Raw genomic sequence first — 19461 nt, 5'->3', positions numbered from 1 at the left:
ATGTACCTGCAGCTGACAGATCCCCAGAAGAACTTGGTTTAGGCATCTTTATCAGTAATAAGAGTAATTTTAAAGAATGACATACAAAATGTACTTCTAAACAGGTTTTTTTCCCCCATTCTGTTCTCAATCCTTGCTTATAACACTTGATCACTACTAAAAGACAAATTCATTTTCAGTACAATAAAGCCAAAAGTTCTCTTCAATTAAGCTTTGGTCAAAAAAAAAAAATCAAAAAACTTTAAAATGGTGCTCTTCAGATGTGGTCTTTGGTCAAGCAGCACAAAGCTCTGAATGAAGTCCCTGACCTGGTGGTGACAAAAACAGAGGCTATTCCAGTTTAAGAAGGAGGTATTTGATCAGAATTCCTCAAAGGGGGTAAAATACAACGGAAGCACAAGAGAAGCCAGCCAAGACGCTGGGTAAAATCTTAGCATAGGAGGAGTAGAAGAACTGGCCTTTGGAAGATCAATGTTCAGGTGAGTCAGCATCTAGGTGGAAAACTTACACCACTAATGGTGTAAGCAGAACATGAGCAAAGGACTGACTAACACTTGACTGTATTGGGCCAAATCTTAATCTGGACCCAAAAGCAGCAAGAGGCTGTCGTAACTTTAGAGGTGGGAAGCATTAGGGCTAGATATCAGAGAGAACCAAAATGCTGGATACATCTTCAGCCTATGACCGACCATATGAAGGAAGAGCGGATAATGAATAAATTATTTGGTGAACAGAACAAAAAAAAAGAGAGACCAGTCTTAGGAGGTCCTTGGCCAGGGGGAGTCACATAAGCCTTCCAGCCTTGGTAACATTTACCTTAAGACTAAAGACAGAATGCTTTGGTTGATTAACTTGACTGGTTAAACAGGGATTCCAAGGGGGACAACCTCTGAGACCTGGGCGGGAAGTCAGCAGAAGGCACTTGCTCCCTAGGGAGAGGGCCAGTGAGTCTCGAGGCTGGAGAGCCAGGGCCTGAAGTAGGTCTTGACGGATCCAAGCCCATGAGGTGACTGCAGCGGGAAATGCCTGTTTCAGAAGCCACAGGCAAGGGTCAGCGTGATTTCACAAGTAGAATAGTTATAAAATAAAACATTTTTTAATGGACAAAGTAATTGTGTGTGTGTGTGTGTGTGTGTATGTGTGTGACTTAGCAAAGAAAGAAAGAATGTGAAGCAGTTTGTTTTTTTTTTACTATTTACAAAATGCCATTTGGAGTGGAGGTGGCCACCTTCAGTAGCTTTGGAAATGTCTTTCACGTGAAGTGGTCACTGAAGTATGGTTCCTGGAATTGGCTCAGAAAGGCCACACACTGTCCTGGGAGGAAGTCCTCCTCGAGGGAGCACCAGAAAGGCTCAGTCTTCTGTCTCCTCATAGGTAGTCTCATCAAAGGGCCTGTCCAGCAGAGGCACCAGCCGGTGGCGAGAGTACTTCAGTTGCAGCAGATCCCCAACTTCATCTATCTCCTTCAAAGCCTGAAGAACATAAGGGAGAAGTCAGCAGGGTCCATCGGGGCAAGTGCACCCATGGCTCTCCTGAGTAGAAACATCAGTGGCAAGGTTATCTTGGTGGGAATCCAAATCTTCAGGAAAGACTCCACACAGCTGTGGCAGGCCCAGCTACCTAAAAGGACTGTGTATCCACGCATGACCACAAAGGCTACAACTCTTCTAAGTGCAATGTGTTTGTAGGAAAGGGAACAGGCTTCCTGTTGGGATTATAGCTGGAATGCACACCCTGGGTCTGTGACTGGCTCAGCAGGCAAAGGCACCTCTATGGTCTCACAACTTGAGATTAATCCCTGGCACCCAGATAGTAAAGAATCAACTCCTCCAACTTTCCCTTTGACCTCCATATGCAAGTCATGGAGTATGACTCCATAAATAAATAAAAAGCATACAAAGATATTGTAAAAGAAAATGTACATTTTAGAATTGTTTATCAACATAAAGGTAAATACTTGTTAAACTTGTTAAACTTATTCTTAGTTGTCTACCTGAGTCCTGATGTTGAGACTACAGGAGGGCCCTGTGCACACTCACACTAGCCCTGAATTGTGATCCCTCTGTGTAGCCTCCCAAGTGCTGCGACTAAGGTCTGCATCACCATGCCTGGCCTGAGACTCCCTTTTCATTTGGTTACTGCTGGAATCTCGAAATACTAATGTAGTACAAGGCTATTTTACCTGACAGCTTTGCCAAAACCACTTATTAGCTCTAACAGTCTTTTTGTATACTGTGTGCATTCTATACAAATGTATTCTAAGGAAAGATGGATTCTTATGAAAAACCATTATGTTGCTGAGTAAGGGATTACTCTTGGACAGCTGTCCTCCCTGAGCTGTTGCCTTTGTCCTTCCCATTTTTCAGAACAGCTTTATTGACTCTGTATTTTATGTGTTGATTCTATGTATTATTTATAGACACACATACACACACACACACACACACACACACACACACCCCAACTTAAAAAAAGAGAGAGAGACCATGAATCTGAATAAGAGCAAGAGCATGGGAGGGAATGGAAGGAGAAAGGGAAGGGAAAATGATGTAATTATAATCTCAAGAAAATATAAATAAGTCAGTATAGAAACTTTTACTATCAAGGATTCAAAGACAGAATAGAAGTGCAAAGGACTGAAAAAGAAAAAAAGACACTTTTACTATCTACAAACTGTACTAGAGAAAACAAATCGGATGGATAAACTGGACCAACTGGGTAAGTCAGAGTGTGAGAAGAGCAGCTCACATAATACCTGCATTTTATAATACCAGAGTGTCACACTGGTCACTTAAGGAAGGGGAAGATCAGTCACTACTAAAGTGTTCTAATAAAAATTAAAAACAAAACAAAAAAACCTGAAAGTTTTTCCCGTTTTTGAGAAAGTTTTCATTACTTATCTTAGGCAGGTTTCAAACTTTTGACTTTCCTGGTTCAGCCTCCTAAATGCTGGGATTACCAAAGGCACACATTATCATGCCAGGTCAGGAATGTTTTTTTTTTTTTTTTTGAGACAGGGTTTCTCTGTGTAGCCCTGGCTGTCCTGGAACTCACTCTGTAAACCAGGCTGGCCTCGAACTCAGAAATCTGCCTGCTTCTGCATCCCAAGTGGTAGGACTAAAGGCGAGTGCCACCACTGCCCAGCCAGGAATATATTTTTAATGAGAGAAATTTCATTTTGTAGATACAGGGAAGAACGGTCAAAAGTCTTTAGCTGTTAAGAAACAGAAAATGTTAGCTGGGCATGGTATCATACCCCTTTAGTCCCAGCCATTCTGGAGATAGAGGCAGATGATCTCTGTGAGTTTAAGACCAGCTTGGTTTACATAAAGAACTCCAGGACAGCCAGAGCTACATAGGGGGACACTGTCTTAAAATACAAAACAAACTAAACAAAAGTGTCAATGAGATTGTTATAGTACTTTTAAAAACAAGCGTTCACAGAATTCATTAAGATTAGCAGGCATCAGGACACATGTCTGTGATCTCAGTGTTGGGAGGCAGAGACAGGCAGGTCTCTGTGTGTTGCAGATCAGCCTATGTCTAACAAAGAAAAACAAAAAAAAAAGCACAGTACCAACTCCCCTCAAACCAACCCACAATGAAACCATTATTAGTTTAAAGAACTTGCTCTGTGTGTGTGTGTGTGTGTGTGTGTTTTAGGGTTCAAGGGGACACGCAGCAAGGTTCCTTTAAGTGGAGTTGGGACCAATGCACAGCAGTCACACATGGAGGAAAGGCTTATTAGTGTAACATTAAAGGAGATGGCGCAAATTACTAACACTGGAACTCTTTCTTTCAGCTTTAGATCCCATGAGGAGGAGACAACAGTGCAGGTGGAGGCTGACCCTGGTGAGGAAGCTCAAACCTATAATGCCAGCAGCCAGGAGGATCTCCAGTGTGAATACATAGTGAGTTCTGCGGCAATCTTGACTACTTATTGAGACCCTGTCACCAAACAACAAAGGAAGCTGGACCATTCTTTAGAACTTGGAGCTGGATTTGGTAGATGATTTGGAAGATTCTGCAATTGCTTAGAAACGGCCATTTTCAATAGCACTGCTTGCCACTGCCTCAGCAGCCAGGTCCTAGGTGCCCAACAACATCAGGCGATTAAGCCGTCTGTCTGATATACAACCTCTTTTAGTATTGGTCAAAGGCACTTACCGTGTCAAGTATTTCTTTGGTATGAGCTGCTGACAGGCAAAATCTGGCTCTGGACTCAATGATGGGGGTAGCAGGAAATCCTACCACAACTACACCAATGTTCCGTTTTAGCATCTCTCTTCCAAAGGCGCTACAAAGGGAAAACAGGAAATGAAACCAATGATTGCAGCTGGGCATGGTGATATGCCCTTGAAACCCAGCACTCTTTCCAGGCTAGCTTGATCTACAGAGGTAGTTCTAGGGCAGACAGGACAAAGAAGAGATCCTGCCTCGAAAAAGAAAAACAAAAACCAAACAACAACCATAAAAAAGAAATAGCAGCCAGTATCAAGTCTTGCTGGCCTAAGTATTTGATGACACTTAAACACTTAAAACTGGTGTTCTAAAAATTCTGTTTATCCAGTTCTCTGTTAGTTATTCCTTCACAAAGGTGGAAGAATGTAACAGGCAAGGATTAATTCTGATAAAGTTTGCTTAAGGTGATGGCCTGCTCCTGAAATGTAATAGTGGTTAAGATTTCAAAATAAATCTGTGTTATAATCTCAGGCCTCTTTTTAGTAAGTTTGGGAGGACAGAGGAGCTGTGCAACAGGACATCTCTCTGCTGCCACTAAGGTGGCTGGCTGACTGGAACAGGCTCTCTACACCAGGAATTTAAAAACCAAAACCAAAACCAAAAAACCTACTAAAGGACTAAAAAACCTACTTTAGGACTAAAGCTGCTTCTAGAGTACAGGCTTTGCAGGTCAGTAGGTTACCCAAACTCCACAACCGTTATATAAACAACTTCATTACAGTTGTCTTGTGGCCTTATTCTACATCTGAATCTTGACTAAATAATGAATTCTAACCTGGTTTTGTTTTGTTTACCAAATTATGCTTTCTGTTTTATCTTCTTGTTGGCTACCTGACTCATTTTTACTCTTCCCTTTATTTGCTCAGAGTTTGGGAATAAAAAAAGACTCTGCCCATGACAGGTATAGGAGTAGCATGTTTAATCCCAGCACTTGGGAGACAGAGCTCAATCTATATAATGAGTCAGCTAGGGCCAGCTAGGGCTACACAATGACATTTTCTTTCAAATAGGCTTGCAAGCAAGAAAAAAAAATTCCTGCGGGTGTAGCAACACAGGAATGTCAACTTCTTCTCCCACTCCAGCCCCAATCTATCCTCTGTCTAAGGACGGGCTGGTCTGTGACCTTCCACACAATGTACCCAATTTTGGCCGGCATGTAGAGCATCAAAGGCACCACCGGGGAGTCTTCATTGCCATAGATGATGAAGCCCATCTCCTTCAGCCGTCTCCTGAAGTATCTGGTGTTCTCAGCCAACTGCTGTATACATTCTTTGCCTAGAAAAGGCCAAAATAATACTAAGGAATAGAAGAAGAAGATAAGTATTTTCCCTGCCTTCTCTTCATCTCATTAGGTCTGTTATTCTTGTTTTCAGGTGACTTTTACTGTATAGTCCAGGATGTCCTTGAACTCTTGGAATTCTTGCCTCAGTTTCCCAAGTGCTGGGGTTACAGGCATGTACTACCATACTCCTTTCTTCTAACATAAAGCAGTCTGCATACCAACTTGTGTGGAATATAAACATAAATGTGCTTCCTCTGCATCCTGTCGCTTGTCACTGGAGCTGCTGATAGCAGAGTTCGTTTTGCATTGGTGCTGGGGAATCAATCTAGGATCTCATGCGTGCTACGCTAGCACTCTACTACCAAACTTGTCACAGCCTGACCTACAGGAAGGATTATAGTAATGTACAAAAGAAAGTTTCATGGCTAAGGGCTGAAGATGCAGCTCCGTAGTAAAGAACTTGCCTAACACAGGCACTATAACCCTTTAAAAAAAGAAAGAAAGAAACAGGGCTGGAGAGATGGCTCAGCAGTTAAGAGCACTGACTTCTCTTCCAGAGGTCCTGAGTTCAATTTCTAGCAACCACATGGTGGCTCACAACCGTCTGTAATGGGATCTGATACTTTCTTCTAGTGTGTCTGAAGAAAGTGACAGTGTACTACAGTATAAATAAAATAAATAAATGAATCTCGAAAAAAAAAGAAAAAGAAAAAGAAACGGTGTCATTCATGGCGTTCTCTCTCAGTCACAGTGCCTCATTGTGCACACCCTTGACAGTGCAGAGGGTGCTTATCCCACCATTCTACATGTTAGGAGACTCGCAGAGGTGGTACCTTGCTTATTGCCACCAAGTAAGAAGAGGCACTGCCAAAAATAGAATCTGGGCCGGACTTCCAACATCAATATCACTTCAAGCAGCCACGGTGCAAACACTTCCACAAATCTGAACACTGACGATACCGGTTAGACCTCAAATTCTGAGTCACCTTGTATTCATAGCTCCTTAAAACTTTTACCAGATAGCAAGAGCCTCTCTAGCACAAAACCTATCTAGCTAATCTCGAACACAAGTTTGCTTTGTTTTGGTTTGGTTGGTTTTTCTATGTAGCTCTGAATGTCCTCAAAGTCAAGAAATCTGCTGCCTTCTACCTCTGGTGGGATTAAAATGTTTTCTAATTTCTAATTGAATAAATAATTGGTGAAGTGTTGACATTACATTATGATCAGATGGCCGAACAAGACAATAGTTTTGAAAGACTTAACTTGCAGAGTGCTAATGTGTGTTTTTTTTCACAGTCAAAAATATTGATAAGAGAAGGCTGGAGTAATTTTATCATGTTAGAATTCAAGGATGATACAATTAATAAGTTTATCAACCAATCAGATGCACAGGTAACTCAAATGTCCTTAGAGTTAGAATACTGACATGTCTACCACTTGTGGGAAACTATACTAGATAAGTTGGATACACACAGCCCCAAATGAATATCCTTTATATACAATAATGTCAAGTAGATCAGAGAAAACATGTACCTTATGAAGAACAAGAGCTAAGAATAGGTGTGTTACATAAGGATTCCAAGAACTGGGTTCTCAGAATTACACATCCTAATTTCTTGCAATATGAAAAAAGATGCTTGTTCTACCTTCTAAAACTTTATTAATTGGCTGAAAAAAAATTTTGAGACAAGATTTCATGTTTTATTAGGGGTTTTATTGCTGTCAAGATTCTGTATCCTGAGCAAAGCAACTCTTTATTTTTGCATGTAGGGTGGGAGATTAAGATGGTGTTTCTCTGGCCATCCAGGAACTTGCTTTGTAGACCAGGCTAGCCTCAAACTCACAAAGATCTGCCTGCCTCTGTCTTCCAAGTGCTAGGATTAAAGGCCTGGCTAAAAGAAAGCATTTACTCGGGGACTTGCTCACAGTTTTAGAGGCTTAGTCCTTATCATCAGGTGGGGAATACGGTGAGGCAGGCATGCTGTTGGAACAATAGCTGAGAGATTTAACATCTTGGTCCTTAGGCATCAGGAAGAGAACCACTGGGCTTGGCATGGGCTTTCTGAAGCCTCAAAGCCCACCTCCAGTGACACACTTCCTCCAAGGTCACATCTTCTAATCCTTCTCAGTCATCAAATGGGGACACTAAACATGCAAATATGAGCCTTTTGGGGCCATTCTCATTTTATTTATATATATATATTTTCACTACACATATATTCTAGGCTATCAGAAAATGACCTCGAATTTCTGATCCTCCCAATTCCACCTCTAAGTTTACATGTGCTACCATGCCAGGTAGCCCCAACAATTCTTGGCACTTATAAAGAGCTCACAATAGCCACCAATGCAGTGCTAGGTACCAAACAAGGACAAACATTCAACCAAGTGAACTATGTCACCAGCCTCTTCCTTCACTTTTAGAGGAGACTTTACTTCCACCCTTTCTTTAATACTGGGACAAGATTTATCTTCCTTCAGTACAGACATGGCAACAAGAAGAGTGAAAATGTTACTTCAGAGATGGAAGCAGGGTGAACCTTCAGGAACTTAATGCCTAGAAGCAAGTTCCAGGTTGCTACCCAGAGAAGGCAGACCTAATCTTGTCAGATGAAATTAGAATCAGAGAGGTCAAATTGACTAGGACTCTGTTGGGCAGTAACTAGAAGGGGAGGGGAGTGAGCTTTGGCAAGACCAGAACTGCACATGTGTGAGAAGAAACTACCAAGGATTGGGAAATTCCCCCAGAAGGCAGTAGCCCCAACAATTCCTGGCACTTATAAAGAGCTCACAATAGTTATTCACCCACCAAAATGGAAAGATGGCACAATGTATACACAATAGCCCACAGAAGAATGTCACTTTAGTAGTGGAACTAAATTAACCCTAGGATGGGCTGGGTATGGTGGCCTTTAATCCCAGTACTGGAGTATCTGGAGGCAGAGACAAACCAAGATCTCTTGAGTATGAGGCTAGCCTTGACTACAGAGCAAGTTCCAGGACAGCCAGAACCATTAAACAGAGAAACCCTGTCTTGAAAAGTCAAAAGCAAAAAATTAAGTCTCGATATACCTTAACAAATCTGAAAAGCAAGTCTCAAAAGGATTTGATTCTCTGAGCAAAGTTCAGTGATGCTGAAGTGAATACAACAAAATAGAAGACCCAACTGGTAAAGTATATGACAACCAAGAAAAGTGTAGGCCAACAAACAGGCTAGAGAATGCCTATAGGACTAAGTGGGAAGTCAGAAAGCAAACAGACCAAAAGTGGCAAGAGAACTAGCAAACAAGGATGTTAAGATGTTATTAAGGTTATAATGTATAGGTTCAAAACGGTAGCAATGCTGGACATGAGATCAGAGGACGGCAACTTCTAGGCTAGTGTGGGCCCCACAGTGAGACCCTTGCTTGAAAACAAAAGCAAAACCAAACAACCCAAAAACTACAGTAAGAACAGAAAATATTTTTTAAAAGGAACAAACAAAATCTAGCACAATCTTGATCTGCAAAGTATGCTAGATGAAGACAGAAATAAGATTGCATGCTGTATGAATCAGAATGGAATCCTAGAGGACAAGTGTAGAAACAAGAAAAGAGTTCAACGGTTGTCAAGAAGTGGGAATGTGGGGGCTGGAGAGATGGCTCAGAGGTTAAGAGCACCAGAATGCTCTCCCAGAGGTCCTGAGTTCAATTCCCAGCAACCACATGTTGGCTCACAACCATCTGTAAAGGGATCTGATGCCTTCTTCTGGTGCAACAGTGTACTCACACACATCAAATAAATAATTATTTAAAAAAAAAAAAAAGAAGTAGAAATTCGGCAGACAGCCAGGTGTGGAAAGTTTTTGGGGCAGCCTTCTAGGAAGTTGACAGGAATTAGGGCTAGGGCAAGGAAGTAGAATCAAGATGAATACAGTTGAGGAATATGTTCTTTGTATTTTGATGGGTCTTGTTAAGATACTGAATACAGACATCATGAGACCTTTGTTTATGTCTTGCTTGTTCCTTGACTACTCTATGCCTTAGGACTGACCATATTCTTTGTATGTACCTAGAATGGTGTAAAAGCAGACAGGAAAATAACCTGTTTCAGCCTCAGCACTGGCTGGGTCACGCTATAGTGTCGTCTAGCTGTCTTCTTCTTCTGAATCCTCCCTCCCTCCCTGAGACCCCGCTGATTGAGTGAGCAGGCTTGGTCAGCCAGGGGACATGGGGGTGTTTTGGGGGATGATGAAAATATTCAGTGACCTTATTGTGGTATGGTTGGCTATGTGTGTTTATCGTGGTAGGACTATGTGTGTTAGTACAAATTTGTGGAAATATATACTTAAAAGTTGGTGAATTTTATTATTGTATGTAAATAATACCTCATTAAAACTAGCTTAAAATTGAGTGACATATTTGTGTATTAGTATAATCTTTTAAAAAAATTATATGTATCACCTTTTGTCTTATCACAGACCTACTAGCCCTATCACCAATTAACCAGCACTTTATTAAGGTTTGAATATGAAATGTCTTCACAATCATGGCTTTGTATGATTAATCCTTAGCTGATGGTACTATTTTAAGAGATGCTGGAAATTTTAGAGGAGGTAGGACCTAGTTGGAGAAAGCAGGTCATAGGGCATTCCTTATGCTGGATGCCTGGCCCGCCTCTACTGTCCACTATGAGAATTCTCTCTCTTCAATTGTTTATATCAGATATTTTGGTCAACCCTCAGGTTAGGCAACTTAAAACGACCTGTACCTCCAACTCCAGGGTATCTGATGGCCTCTTCCTCAGGCTCCCAAACTCACATGGCATATCCTCATAGAGATAAAAAAGAACTTTAAGACATAGAGAGCTCTGCCGGGCGGTGGTGGCGCACACCTTTAATCCTAGCACTTGGGAGGCAGAGACAGGCAGATTTCTGAGTTCGAGGCCAGCCTGGCCTACAGAGTGAGTTCCAGGACAGCCAGGGCTACACAGAGAAACCCTGTCTCGGAAAAACAAAAACAAAAAACAACAACAACAAAGAAGACATAGAGAGCTCTAAGAGGTCTGAATTTTTCCTATTTTCCAAACAATTTTTTTATCCTGGAGGAAAGGGTCACTTTAGTATAGTAATTAAGATTTACTTGAATTTTATACATGAATTCAATAAAATATGATCATGTCCATCCCTCAATGGCACTAAAACTTTTTTTTTACTATCTATCTATCTATCTATCTATCTATCTATCTATCTATCTATCTATCTGCCTGCAAAGTCTAGAGACATCTTTGAGAAGTTAGTTCCTTTATTTTATTTTTTCCAGTGCTGGGATTGAAGCCAGAAATTCAGAATCAGTTCTAAGATCTCACTCAGGCAGACAGCTCACTAATATTGTACTACAAAACCAGCCCCAGAAGATGATCTTTAGTAACTATGGTCAGATTAATTCTGAAGTTATTTTTATTTCTTAAATAGTTGATTGAGGTATGTATGGGATGTGTGTCAGAGGACAATTTTCAGGAGTAATTTTTGGCCTTCCAACTTCATGAAGTCTCTTTTGTTTCTGCTACTGTGCTAAGCCTTTAGTTCAGGCTAATCCCACCATAGAAGACAATGGCATTTTCAGTGTATCTTGCAGGCTAGCTTTTTTACCCACTCAGACACCTCCCAGGCCCCAAGATCTTGAGCTGTGTCAAGTGTATTTATTTTATTCACTTAAAAAGAATTCTGATAAATAGTCCTACTTCTGATTTCTTGGGACTCTTATGATGACATCTTCAGTTGTAAGGAAGCTCTCTATTGGCACTCACAGAAACTTCAAGGCCCTCCTGCCTATGACAGATGGCTAGAGACTCTGAATGAAACCTATAGACAAAGCTCTTGCCAGGCAGTGGTAGCACATGCCTTTAATACTAGCACTTTGGAGGCAGAGGCCGGCAGATCTAGTTTGAGGCCAGTGTGTTCTACAGAACAAGCTCCAGGACATCCAGGGATACACAGAACCCAAAACACAAAGCTCTGTATCAATACTAACATAACAGAAACTTTGAGGGTCTCTTGGACAGACATTATAGATTATAGGCCCTCCTACAACAGATAGCTATAAACTTTCAAGAGACCTATGTATAAAGCACTGGCTGTCAAAATAATTTGGCTCCTAACTTTAATTCTGCTTTAACAGGCATCCCCAGGGGTCACCTGCTGAAAAAGCAGAAAATTTCAGTTTAGTTTTTTTTATGTAAATTATACCATAACCAAGAACATGTGTTTGACTCTGTAGCTTCAAAAGTAAGATTTTGGATGTGGTGGCACAAACCTTTTATCCCAGCACTAGAGAGGCAGAGGCAGGTAGATCTCTAAGTTCATAGACAGTCTGGGTCATATAGAGGAACCCTGTCTTGGAAACAAACAAACAAACAAACAAACAAAAAAACCCAAAATAGCATAGAGGACTGGAGCAAGGAATGGCGCCCTGTGAATTGGATGGTAATTACATGATATTGACTCATGGACAGTATACCTAGGATCTGTGCACTTTACTACATGAATGTCATTGCATTAATTAATTAATTAATTAATAACCACCAAATACTTGGAAAATCACCTGAAGCTAAAACCAACACCTGGAATTGAGGCTAATTCTCTAATTTCCCAACTCATAATTTTAATCAGAGCTAGCTATTATTCTTTTATAAATTACAAAAACAAACAAACTCTGACAAAACAGACGCCTCTGGGTGTTCTGGGGGTAGGCAGAAACTCTTAGCCTCTGTTGTTTAAGATAAAATTTGAAGAAAAAAAAAAAAGGGGAGGGAAGGACAACTGAAGTCTTTGGCGCTGGGTGTTTCAAGGATTTGTAAAACAGGAATTATGTGTTATGAAAACAGAGCTTGATATTTAAAGCCCTTGTCCCAACGCAGGAAATGAAAACATAAAGGATCAGCCCTTCCTTTCTTTTTCCAAATAATCCTATGAACGACACAGATCAGATGATAGTGTCTATAAAAACATCTCTTCTATCTGTCTGTCTACTTCTACTCCCATGACATCTTCCTCAGAGAGTTTATTGTTATGTGTTTCTTCTGTAAATCTGGTCAAGAGAAAAGGTCATAGAAGGCTAGCATACAGAATTAGTGAATTAACACGTGATTCTGACTGCCTTTTAGGAGAGTACAATTCACCTGAAAAGAGTTGGGTACAACAGAATACAAAACTATTCGGCAGAGAAAAAGTTCAATGACACCTCTGTATTACTAAGGCATGGAGAAGCCTTTGTGTTCAATGAAAAAGTCAGTCAACTGGGGATTTAACAGTTTAAAGCAAAACTGCATGAACTTTTAGACTAATAAAAGTTCTCCTGGATTTTTTTTTTTTTTTTCCGAGACAGGGTTTCTCTGTGTAGTCCTGGCTGTCCTGGAACTCACTCCAGGCTAGCCTCGAACTCTCGAACTCAGAAATCCGCTTGCCTCTGCCTCACAAGTGCTAGGATTAAAGGCATGCACCACCACCGCCCAGCCCTCCTGGAATGGTTTTTAAAGGAGAAAAAAAAATGTTCTCTAGAATGACTGGAATCTGCAATCTAAATATGAAATATGGCATTACAAGCAATATAATAACTTCTCAGGGATATCTGAATTTATTTAACTGCTGTTTTAAAATGGTAAATTTTATGTCTGTAAGCATGGACACCCAACTAGGAAGCCAGTGTACATCTGAGTTGTACCAGGGCCAGGGAACTGAACGTTTAGAGTTGATAACAAAAGTAACAAATATCCAGTCTTGGAGATTTTTCTGGCACTTGGAGAAAACCAACTAAACTTTGATTCCCACTATACTTGTTAACTCCTTTACACAAACATATGTGTTTATAAGAGGCTCAATAAAAAAATGAATATGTTCTACTTCAGATTATTTTTGTCATATAATGAAATGTGCCATCAAATTAAATAACATTAACTAGAGAGAAAGTCCTCAAGCCAGGTATAGTGATGAAAGCCTGTAAGGCTGACATTAAGGAGACTGAGGGACAAGGACAGTGAGTTCAGGGCCAGCCTAGACTGATTGAGACTCTCCCCCAACTTTAAGGTCATTAAATAAGAGTCAAAAATCTCACTAAGAACACTCAAATGACACTGCATGGTTGGGAAGCTAAACATCGAGAACAGTTCTGAGGCTGGTGGGATGGCTCAGCACATAAAGGTGCTTGCCACCAGGCCTGATGACACCTGAGTTCTATGATGGAACCCACATGGTAGACGGAGAGAACTTAACTGTCAAAAGTTGGCCTCTAACCTCCACATGGGTGCTGCTGGGCACTGATCTTGTGCACTGTGTATTCAGATGCTGATTTCTGTGCCCTGAGATAAAGTTACAGCCAGGACAGAAGCATTGTAATGAATACTGAAAAATCTCCTGTATAAATGTTGTATAAAGAATGGTCCCCAATTATCTCTGGTTAATAAAAGGCTGACTAGCAATGACTGGGCAGCATAGAGAGGAAGGCTGGACTTCCGATCCCAGCCAAGAACCCAGAGAGAAGAGTCAGGTAGGAGATACTGATGAGGTAGGTGAGGGCCCAGGAAAAGAAGGCCCGCAAGGTGGAGGAAGAAAAACATGGTCGCATGAGGAAGAGTCACCGAGGGAGTTCTCCATAATGACAGATGGCTGCTCAGTTATTGTACTTAAAGCTTGTTGAATAAATCTATAAGTCTCTGTCTCAATTATTTGGGAGCTAGCCAGGTTAGAAAAAACTGCCACATTTAAATTTCATCCTACAGGGGTACCATGGTACACATTAACACACATAAAAATAAGGTAATTACTGGTAGTGGTGGCACATGCCTTTAATCCCAGCACTTGGGAGGAAGAGGCAGGCAGATTTCTGAGTTCGAGGCCAGGCTGGTCTACAGAGTGAGTTCTAGAAGCCAGGGCTACACAGAGAAACCCTGTCTTGAAAAACAAACAAACAAACAAACAAACAAAAAACCAAAAAAACCCCCAATATATTACTGCAGTACTCACTAGACACAGTTCTACACACACACCCTAAAAAAAAAAAAATAGACCACATCTGCTGGCATGGGGCTTACTTCCACAATAAGGACCAATACCTCCCTGAAGCTGAATTGGAAAAAAGTGCTGACTCACTGTTACAAACTACACACTTGTCATCTCCAAGATCTGAGTTGTAACACGGTACCAGAATACCAACGCATCTCTGGCTTTTAGCAACTTGGCTCAAAAACATAAGAAAAAAAACACAGAAAAGGAGGTGTAGCTTGGCCTGGGGTGCTATGGAAGGTGAAGAGTGGCCTGAGGCTAGATGCTGTGGCAGACCTTGAGGGCTCATAAAATATCAAACACTTAATGATGAGTGAAGCTAAACTGAAAGGAAGAAACTAACAGGAACTGTTCCTGGGGAAAAGTGCTATTCTTTTAGAAAAATTTATTTTAGGCTGTGCCCTGAGATACACACCCAGACCCCTTCTGTTTCTTTCTGCTTCTTGGTTGCCGTGAGGTGAGCAGCTCTGTGCCACAAGCTCCCTATGATTTGCTTTAGAAACAATGACTGTGGCCCGAAACACTCAGATTGTGAGAGGAAATAAACCTTCCTTTTAAATTGCTCACGTTGTTTAGTTTGTTACAGTAAATTCCATGAACTCAGAAAATTCCACAGAACTCTGCATGTATCTCTTGTAGTCCTGATCTCAAGTACTGCTTTTTTGTCTTCTTTTTGATTTTCTGAGACAGGGTTCTCTGTGTAGTCCTAGATGTAGCTTAGCAGTAGCAGTAGAGCAGTTGTTTAACATGTGTGAGACCTTAAATTCAATTCTCAGTGCCATTAAACAAACAAACAAACAAACAAACTTCTATTGTTAACTGAACTCTGATTTTCTGACTCAGAGAAAGATGGACAATCTCAAAACTCCATGAAAAACAAAACCAAAAGAAATGTTAACTAAAAGGCAAGACAAACTATAGCACATTCCTCTTAAGTTTCATATAAATGGCACATGGAAAAAAACCAAAAAACTGTGTTAGCCACGTAAGAGAGCCCCAAAGGAAAGGAAATAAAGACACCCCCAACAGCCTTATTATAAATACTCTAGTACCTCTGTGAAGCATCTTGTAAAAGGGTATTTGTAAAGGCTTCCAGGAAACAAGAGTTAACAGTTTTGTTAATGCTGGGGTAAAGGGGTAGGAACCAGGTTCATCAACTGTGGGCCCCTATTTTGTACTGGATATCAAGCATCAAAGTGCTCAGCTAGAGCCACTGCCAGACTAAAGGACATCAAAGCAGCCAGGCCTGCCTCTCCATGCCCAGAGAGCCTGTTCCAAAGCTGCCCGTGGTTTTCTATCTCCATATAAGAGCGACTTTCGCTAACACTGGCAGGGTAATTCCTCCCACAGAGTTTATCACCCCCTCCCTTGCAGTGGCTTAATCCTTTAATTCGTTTCAATGCCAAAAAATAGGATTTCCTGAGGACTGCAACAGGATGTGCAACAAGCAGCAGGGGCAAGGGCTTAGTTGTTGATTCAATATAATCAAAAGTTTAGCAGAATGGTTGCTAATGCACAGTCAGTAACATGGGGCCTTGAACAAAAGGAAGAAAAGAGGCCAAGAGCCTTTGAAAAAAAATAAAGCACCAAATTTTAAAGGGTGCCAAGTCATTCAGGATTGAGTCCCTCCCCTTCTCCTTTCTCTCCCTCAGACCCAGAACCTTTAGCATGCTAGACAAGCATTCTACTTACTACTCAGTTACTTCCCTAGTCCAAGATAGACAATCCTAATTTGTCCAACTAGTATACCCTCTGATGGGGCTAGAACACAGATAGCACTGTTACTTTAGACAGAACCAAAGGGATGAGGAATTGCCTACTGTTCAGTGTGGTCACAAATCCACCTCCAGTTTCAGAGGGTAGCAAATAAGGGCAATTACTGGAAAAGGCTTGATTGAGTTTAAGGGAGTAGTTTCTGAGTCAGAAAACAAGGCAGTTAAGTTAGGAGTTTACAAATAATGAACATTAAGGAAAACATTCTACTGTGGTCAAGGCCATTTGTATGTTATTTACTAAAACTTTGGTATTTCCAATCAACAGGCTACAAAAATATGAGTAATCAAAACAGGGAGAGAAAACAAAAATCAATTCCAAGCAACCTCACCAATCCTGACCTCAGGTCTGAATCCACAGTCCTCCTTCCCTAGCTGACAAGTGTCAGGAGGTGGGAACCCCAGGCAGCCGGGTCACAGGAAAGGGTGAACTGACACTGAGCTGTATAACCAATGTCTCATTTCGTGCCCTCCAATGTATTTTTCATTTTCCAGTAACTGGTGTGTTTAGTTTTGGTTCCCTCTGATGTAAACAAGCTTTAAAATCTAAATAAATTACATGTTAAGTCTTCTAAAAGCTAGTTTGCTTTCTGACTGAAGTGTTTTTTAAAATGCCATGAGCCATAAGACAATAATTATCAGGGGTCTGAGTAGGACATGCTAGAATCCTTTGGGGATGGGGGTGGGAGACAGGGTCCCACAATAGTCCAGGGTGGCCTCAAATTTCCAATCCTCCTGTGATTACAGGCATGCAGCTGGCTTAGAAACCTCATTTTTAACAAATTCCATAGCAATGGTGCTAAACTAGGGCTCACATTGGATTGCTTTTGTACCTTATTTTTAAGCTTTCTTGCATATGAACAAGGTCAAACACAACCACATTAAGATGCCTCTGATGTAAGCGGGGACCTCTCAAGAGTGTACTTTGATGATATCCTTTTGACACTAATGAAGATTCTCTTCTTGCACCAAACTGATATTAACATCTTCCAAGACTTTTCTGACCAAGTCACACATTAGATTCCCCTGTCTTTGAAGAGTCCAGTTTGGATGAGAATCCTGTCAAATCAGATTAGAGAAAATCCCAACTGTGGTATCTTACTGCTGTCTGCTTTCAGCAAAGACTCTGAAGGTAAAGAGTACCCTTACCCTGATATTTCCTCTCCACTGACTTGAATCCTGTTCTTTAACAACAAATTCCTGTATTCCCTGGTTGGAGTCAGAACTGAACTCAATTAATTGCTCTTACCTAGTAAGGCAAGACCTCACTGTAGCTAGCGAACACTGCACCTATAAAGTCTCTCTTGGTTTACTGTATCAAAGAAGCATCATGAAGCCAGAGGTGGAGATCTGAGGCAGAGAGCTGGTTTACTATGTGCAAGGCCTGGGTTCATTGCCCAAAAAGATTTTTTTTTTTTTTTTATAAAGTAAAAGCATAGCCAGGCAGTGGTGGTGCACGCCTTTAATCCCAGCAGTTGGGAGGCAGAGGCAGGCGGATTTCTGAGTTCGGGGCCAGCCTGGTCTACAGAGTGAGTTCCAGGACAGCCAGGGCTACACAGAGAAACCCTGTCTCAAAAAACAAAACAAAACAACAACAAAAAAATTAAAGTTACCAAATAGCTGAAACAGAGCTAAGGAAATTTACCTGCTTCACTCCTTGAATATTTAAGAGCTTAGCCTCTGCATTGCATGCTACCACATTTCCAAATGAGGGGCCTCTGGTTCAGGGCTCTTTTTCTAACCCAGGAGAACCCAAATGCCTTCTTCAGGTTTTCTACTAAGAACAATGTTCCATTTAATGGTCAAGTGTACATATGTTCAAAGACTAGCTTTGAGCCTGATGCTTGTGGGCATCCTAATAGCCAGCTTCAAACGGACTAAAAAAAAGAAACAAAAAGTTTCTTACTATAAAAAACAGTTATTTGCATTTGGATTTTTAAAAAAGAGATGAGAGTGGAAGAAGGAAAAACACACAGACCATGTCCCTACAAAAGCTCTTGGTAAAGTGGTTGCTGAGACAGAGGGAGGAAGTAAGCAGTCAAATCCTCCCCAGCCCCACCCTGTCATTTGTCAGGCTGAGCATTCACTAGGAAAATTGGGTGTTTTGTCGAAAATTAGCTGAACAGAATAAGAAAATTAGAAATAGGTCATAAAACAGTTTGCTTTAATAAAGCATTAAATATGGCCAGAAGTAGAAGCAGATGGACTAAAAAAGCCACATCCTATTTGGAAACAAGGTACAGAGAGAACTTGCCCTACATGTGGGCTCAAATTTCCTCACCTGTAAAGTGGTTTTAATGCTTACTGATTTTAAAAAGTTAAAGCTGTTGGTTAAAAGGCCTTTGTGTTAGACAATGAAGCAGAAACAGCTAATTTATGAAAGAAAATTTTCCCTTAGTTTTTGGTAAGCAACAAGGGACTCCATAGGGGTAGGGGAACTCACTTAAGTTTGCTTAAGCAGGTTAGATCTTTGTTTGTTTTAAATAATTTACGAATTAAGTTTCATGGGGAATTAGGTGTGGAAGGTAGAGGAGGCAGAAAATGCAGAGAGAAGGGCTCAGAGAATTAAGAAAGGAGCAAGGTGAACCAAGGAGAAGTTTCTGTGACTGAGACTAGTTCTTCCCTGGCATTTCACCCGGCCACTCTGCATGGCTGTTTTCAAAGGCACAGAGCACATCTTGTTCAACTCCAGCACAGAGTTGGTCCCTGATAAATGCTGACACAAACGTGTCTTGACAGCAGTGCTCTAGGCACTAAGTCACAGGAGAGGGGGTCTCACTTAGAGCTCAGCACTGAAGTAACTGCTCAAATGTGCAAGGTAGGGATGAAACTGTACACCGGAAATCCGCTCTGCCTTCTTCCTTCCTTTCTGATTACTGCACCTTGCTCATGGCCTCCTCTCCCCTACTAATCTGGATGAGTTTCTAAACAATCTCCATTAAAACACAATAATAAAGGAAAAAGCAGAAAGCAATCGCTCCTGGGCTTGAAAGGCAGCATTGTAGGGGCCGGTCAAAAGCTCTGAGTAGCACCCAGTTCTCTCTACAAGATCATATTGATGCTTCTTCAAAGACAGAGTAGTTTCCGTCCCCTAAATTAGTTGTTAACAGTTCCCTGGATCATTTAAT

General features: G+C 41.1%; 1 protein-coding gene across 1 annotated transcript in view; it reads right to left on the bottom strand.

Annotated features, from left to right (window-relative positions):
- Positions 1 to 1168: 1168 nt before the first annotated feature.
- The window catches only part of Sptlc2 (serine palmitoyltransferase long chain base subunit 2), a 69748-nt gene continuing 51455 nt past the window's right edge, over positions 1169 to 19461 (bottom strand). The window contains exons 10-12 of the mRNA XM_028771888.1: positions 5382 to 5517; positions 4168 to 4297; positions 1169 to 1472 (exon numbers count right to left, since the gene is read on the bottom strand). Coding sequence (XP_028627721.1) covers positions 1353 to 1472; positions 4168 to 4297; positions 5382 to 5517 — 386 coding nt within the window. The 3' untranslated portion in view covers positions 1169 to 1352. The remainder of the gene's footprint in view (positions 1473 to 4167; positions 4298 to 5381; positions 5518 to 19461) is intronic.

Source organism: Grammomys surdaster, unplaced genomic scaffold (assembly GCF_004785775.1).
Source record: "Grammomys surdaster isolate TR1022 unplaced genomic scaffold, NIH_TR_1.0 210, whole genome shotgun sequence".
NCBI lineage: Eukaryota > Metazoa > Chordata > Mammalia > Rodentia > Muridae > Grammomys > Grammomys surdaster.
The sequence above is the reverse complement of the archived record's forward strand: the minus strand, read 5'-3'. Positions and strand labels throughout refer to the sequence as shown.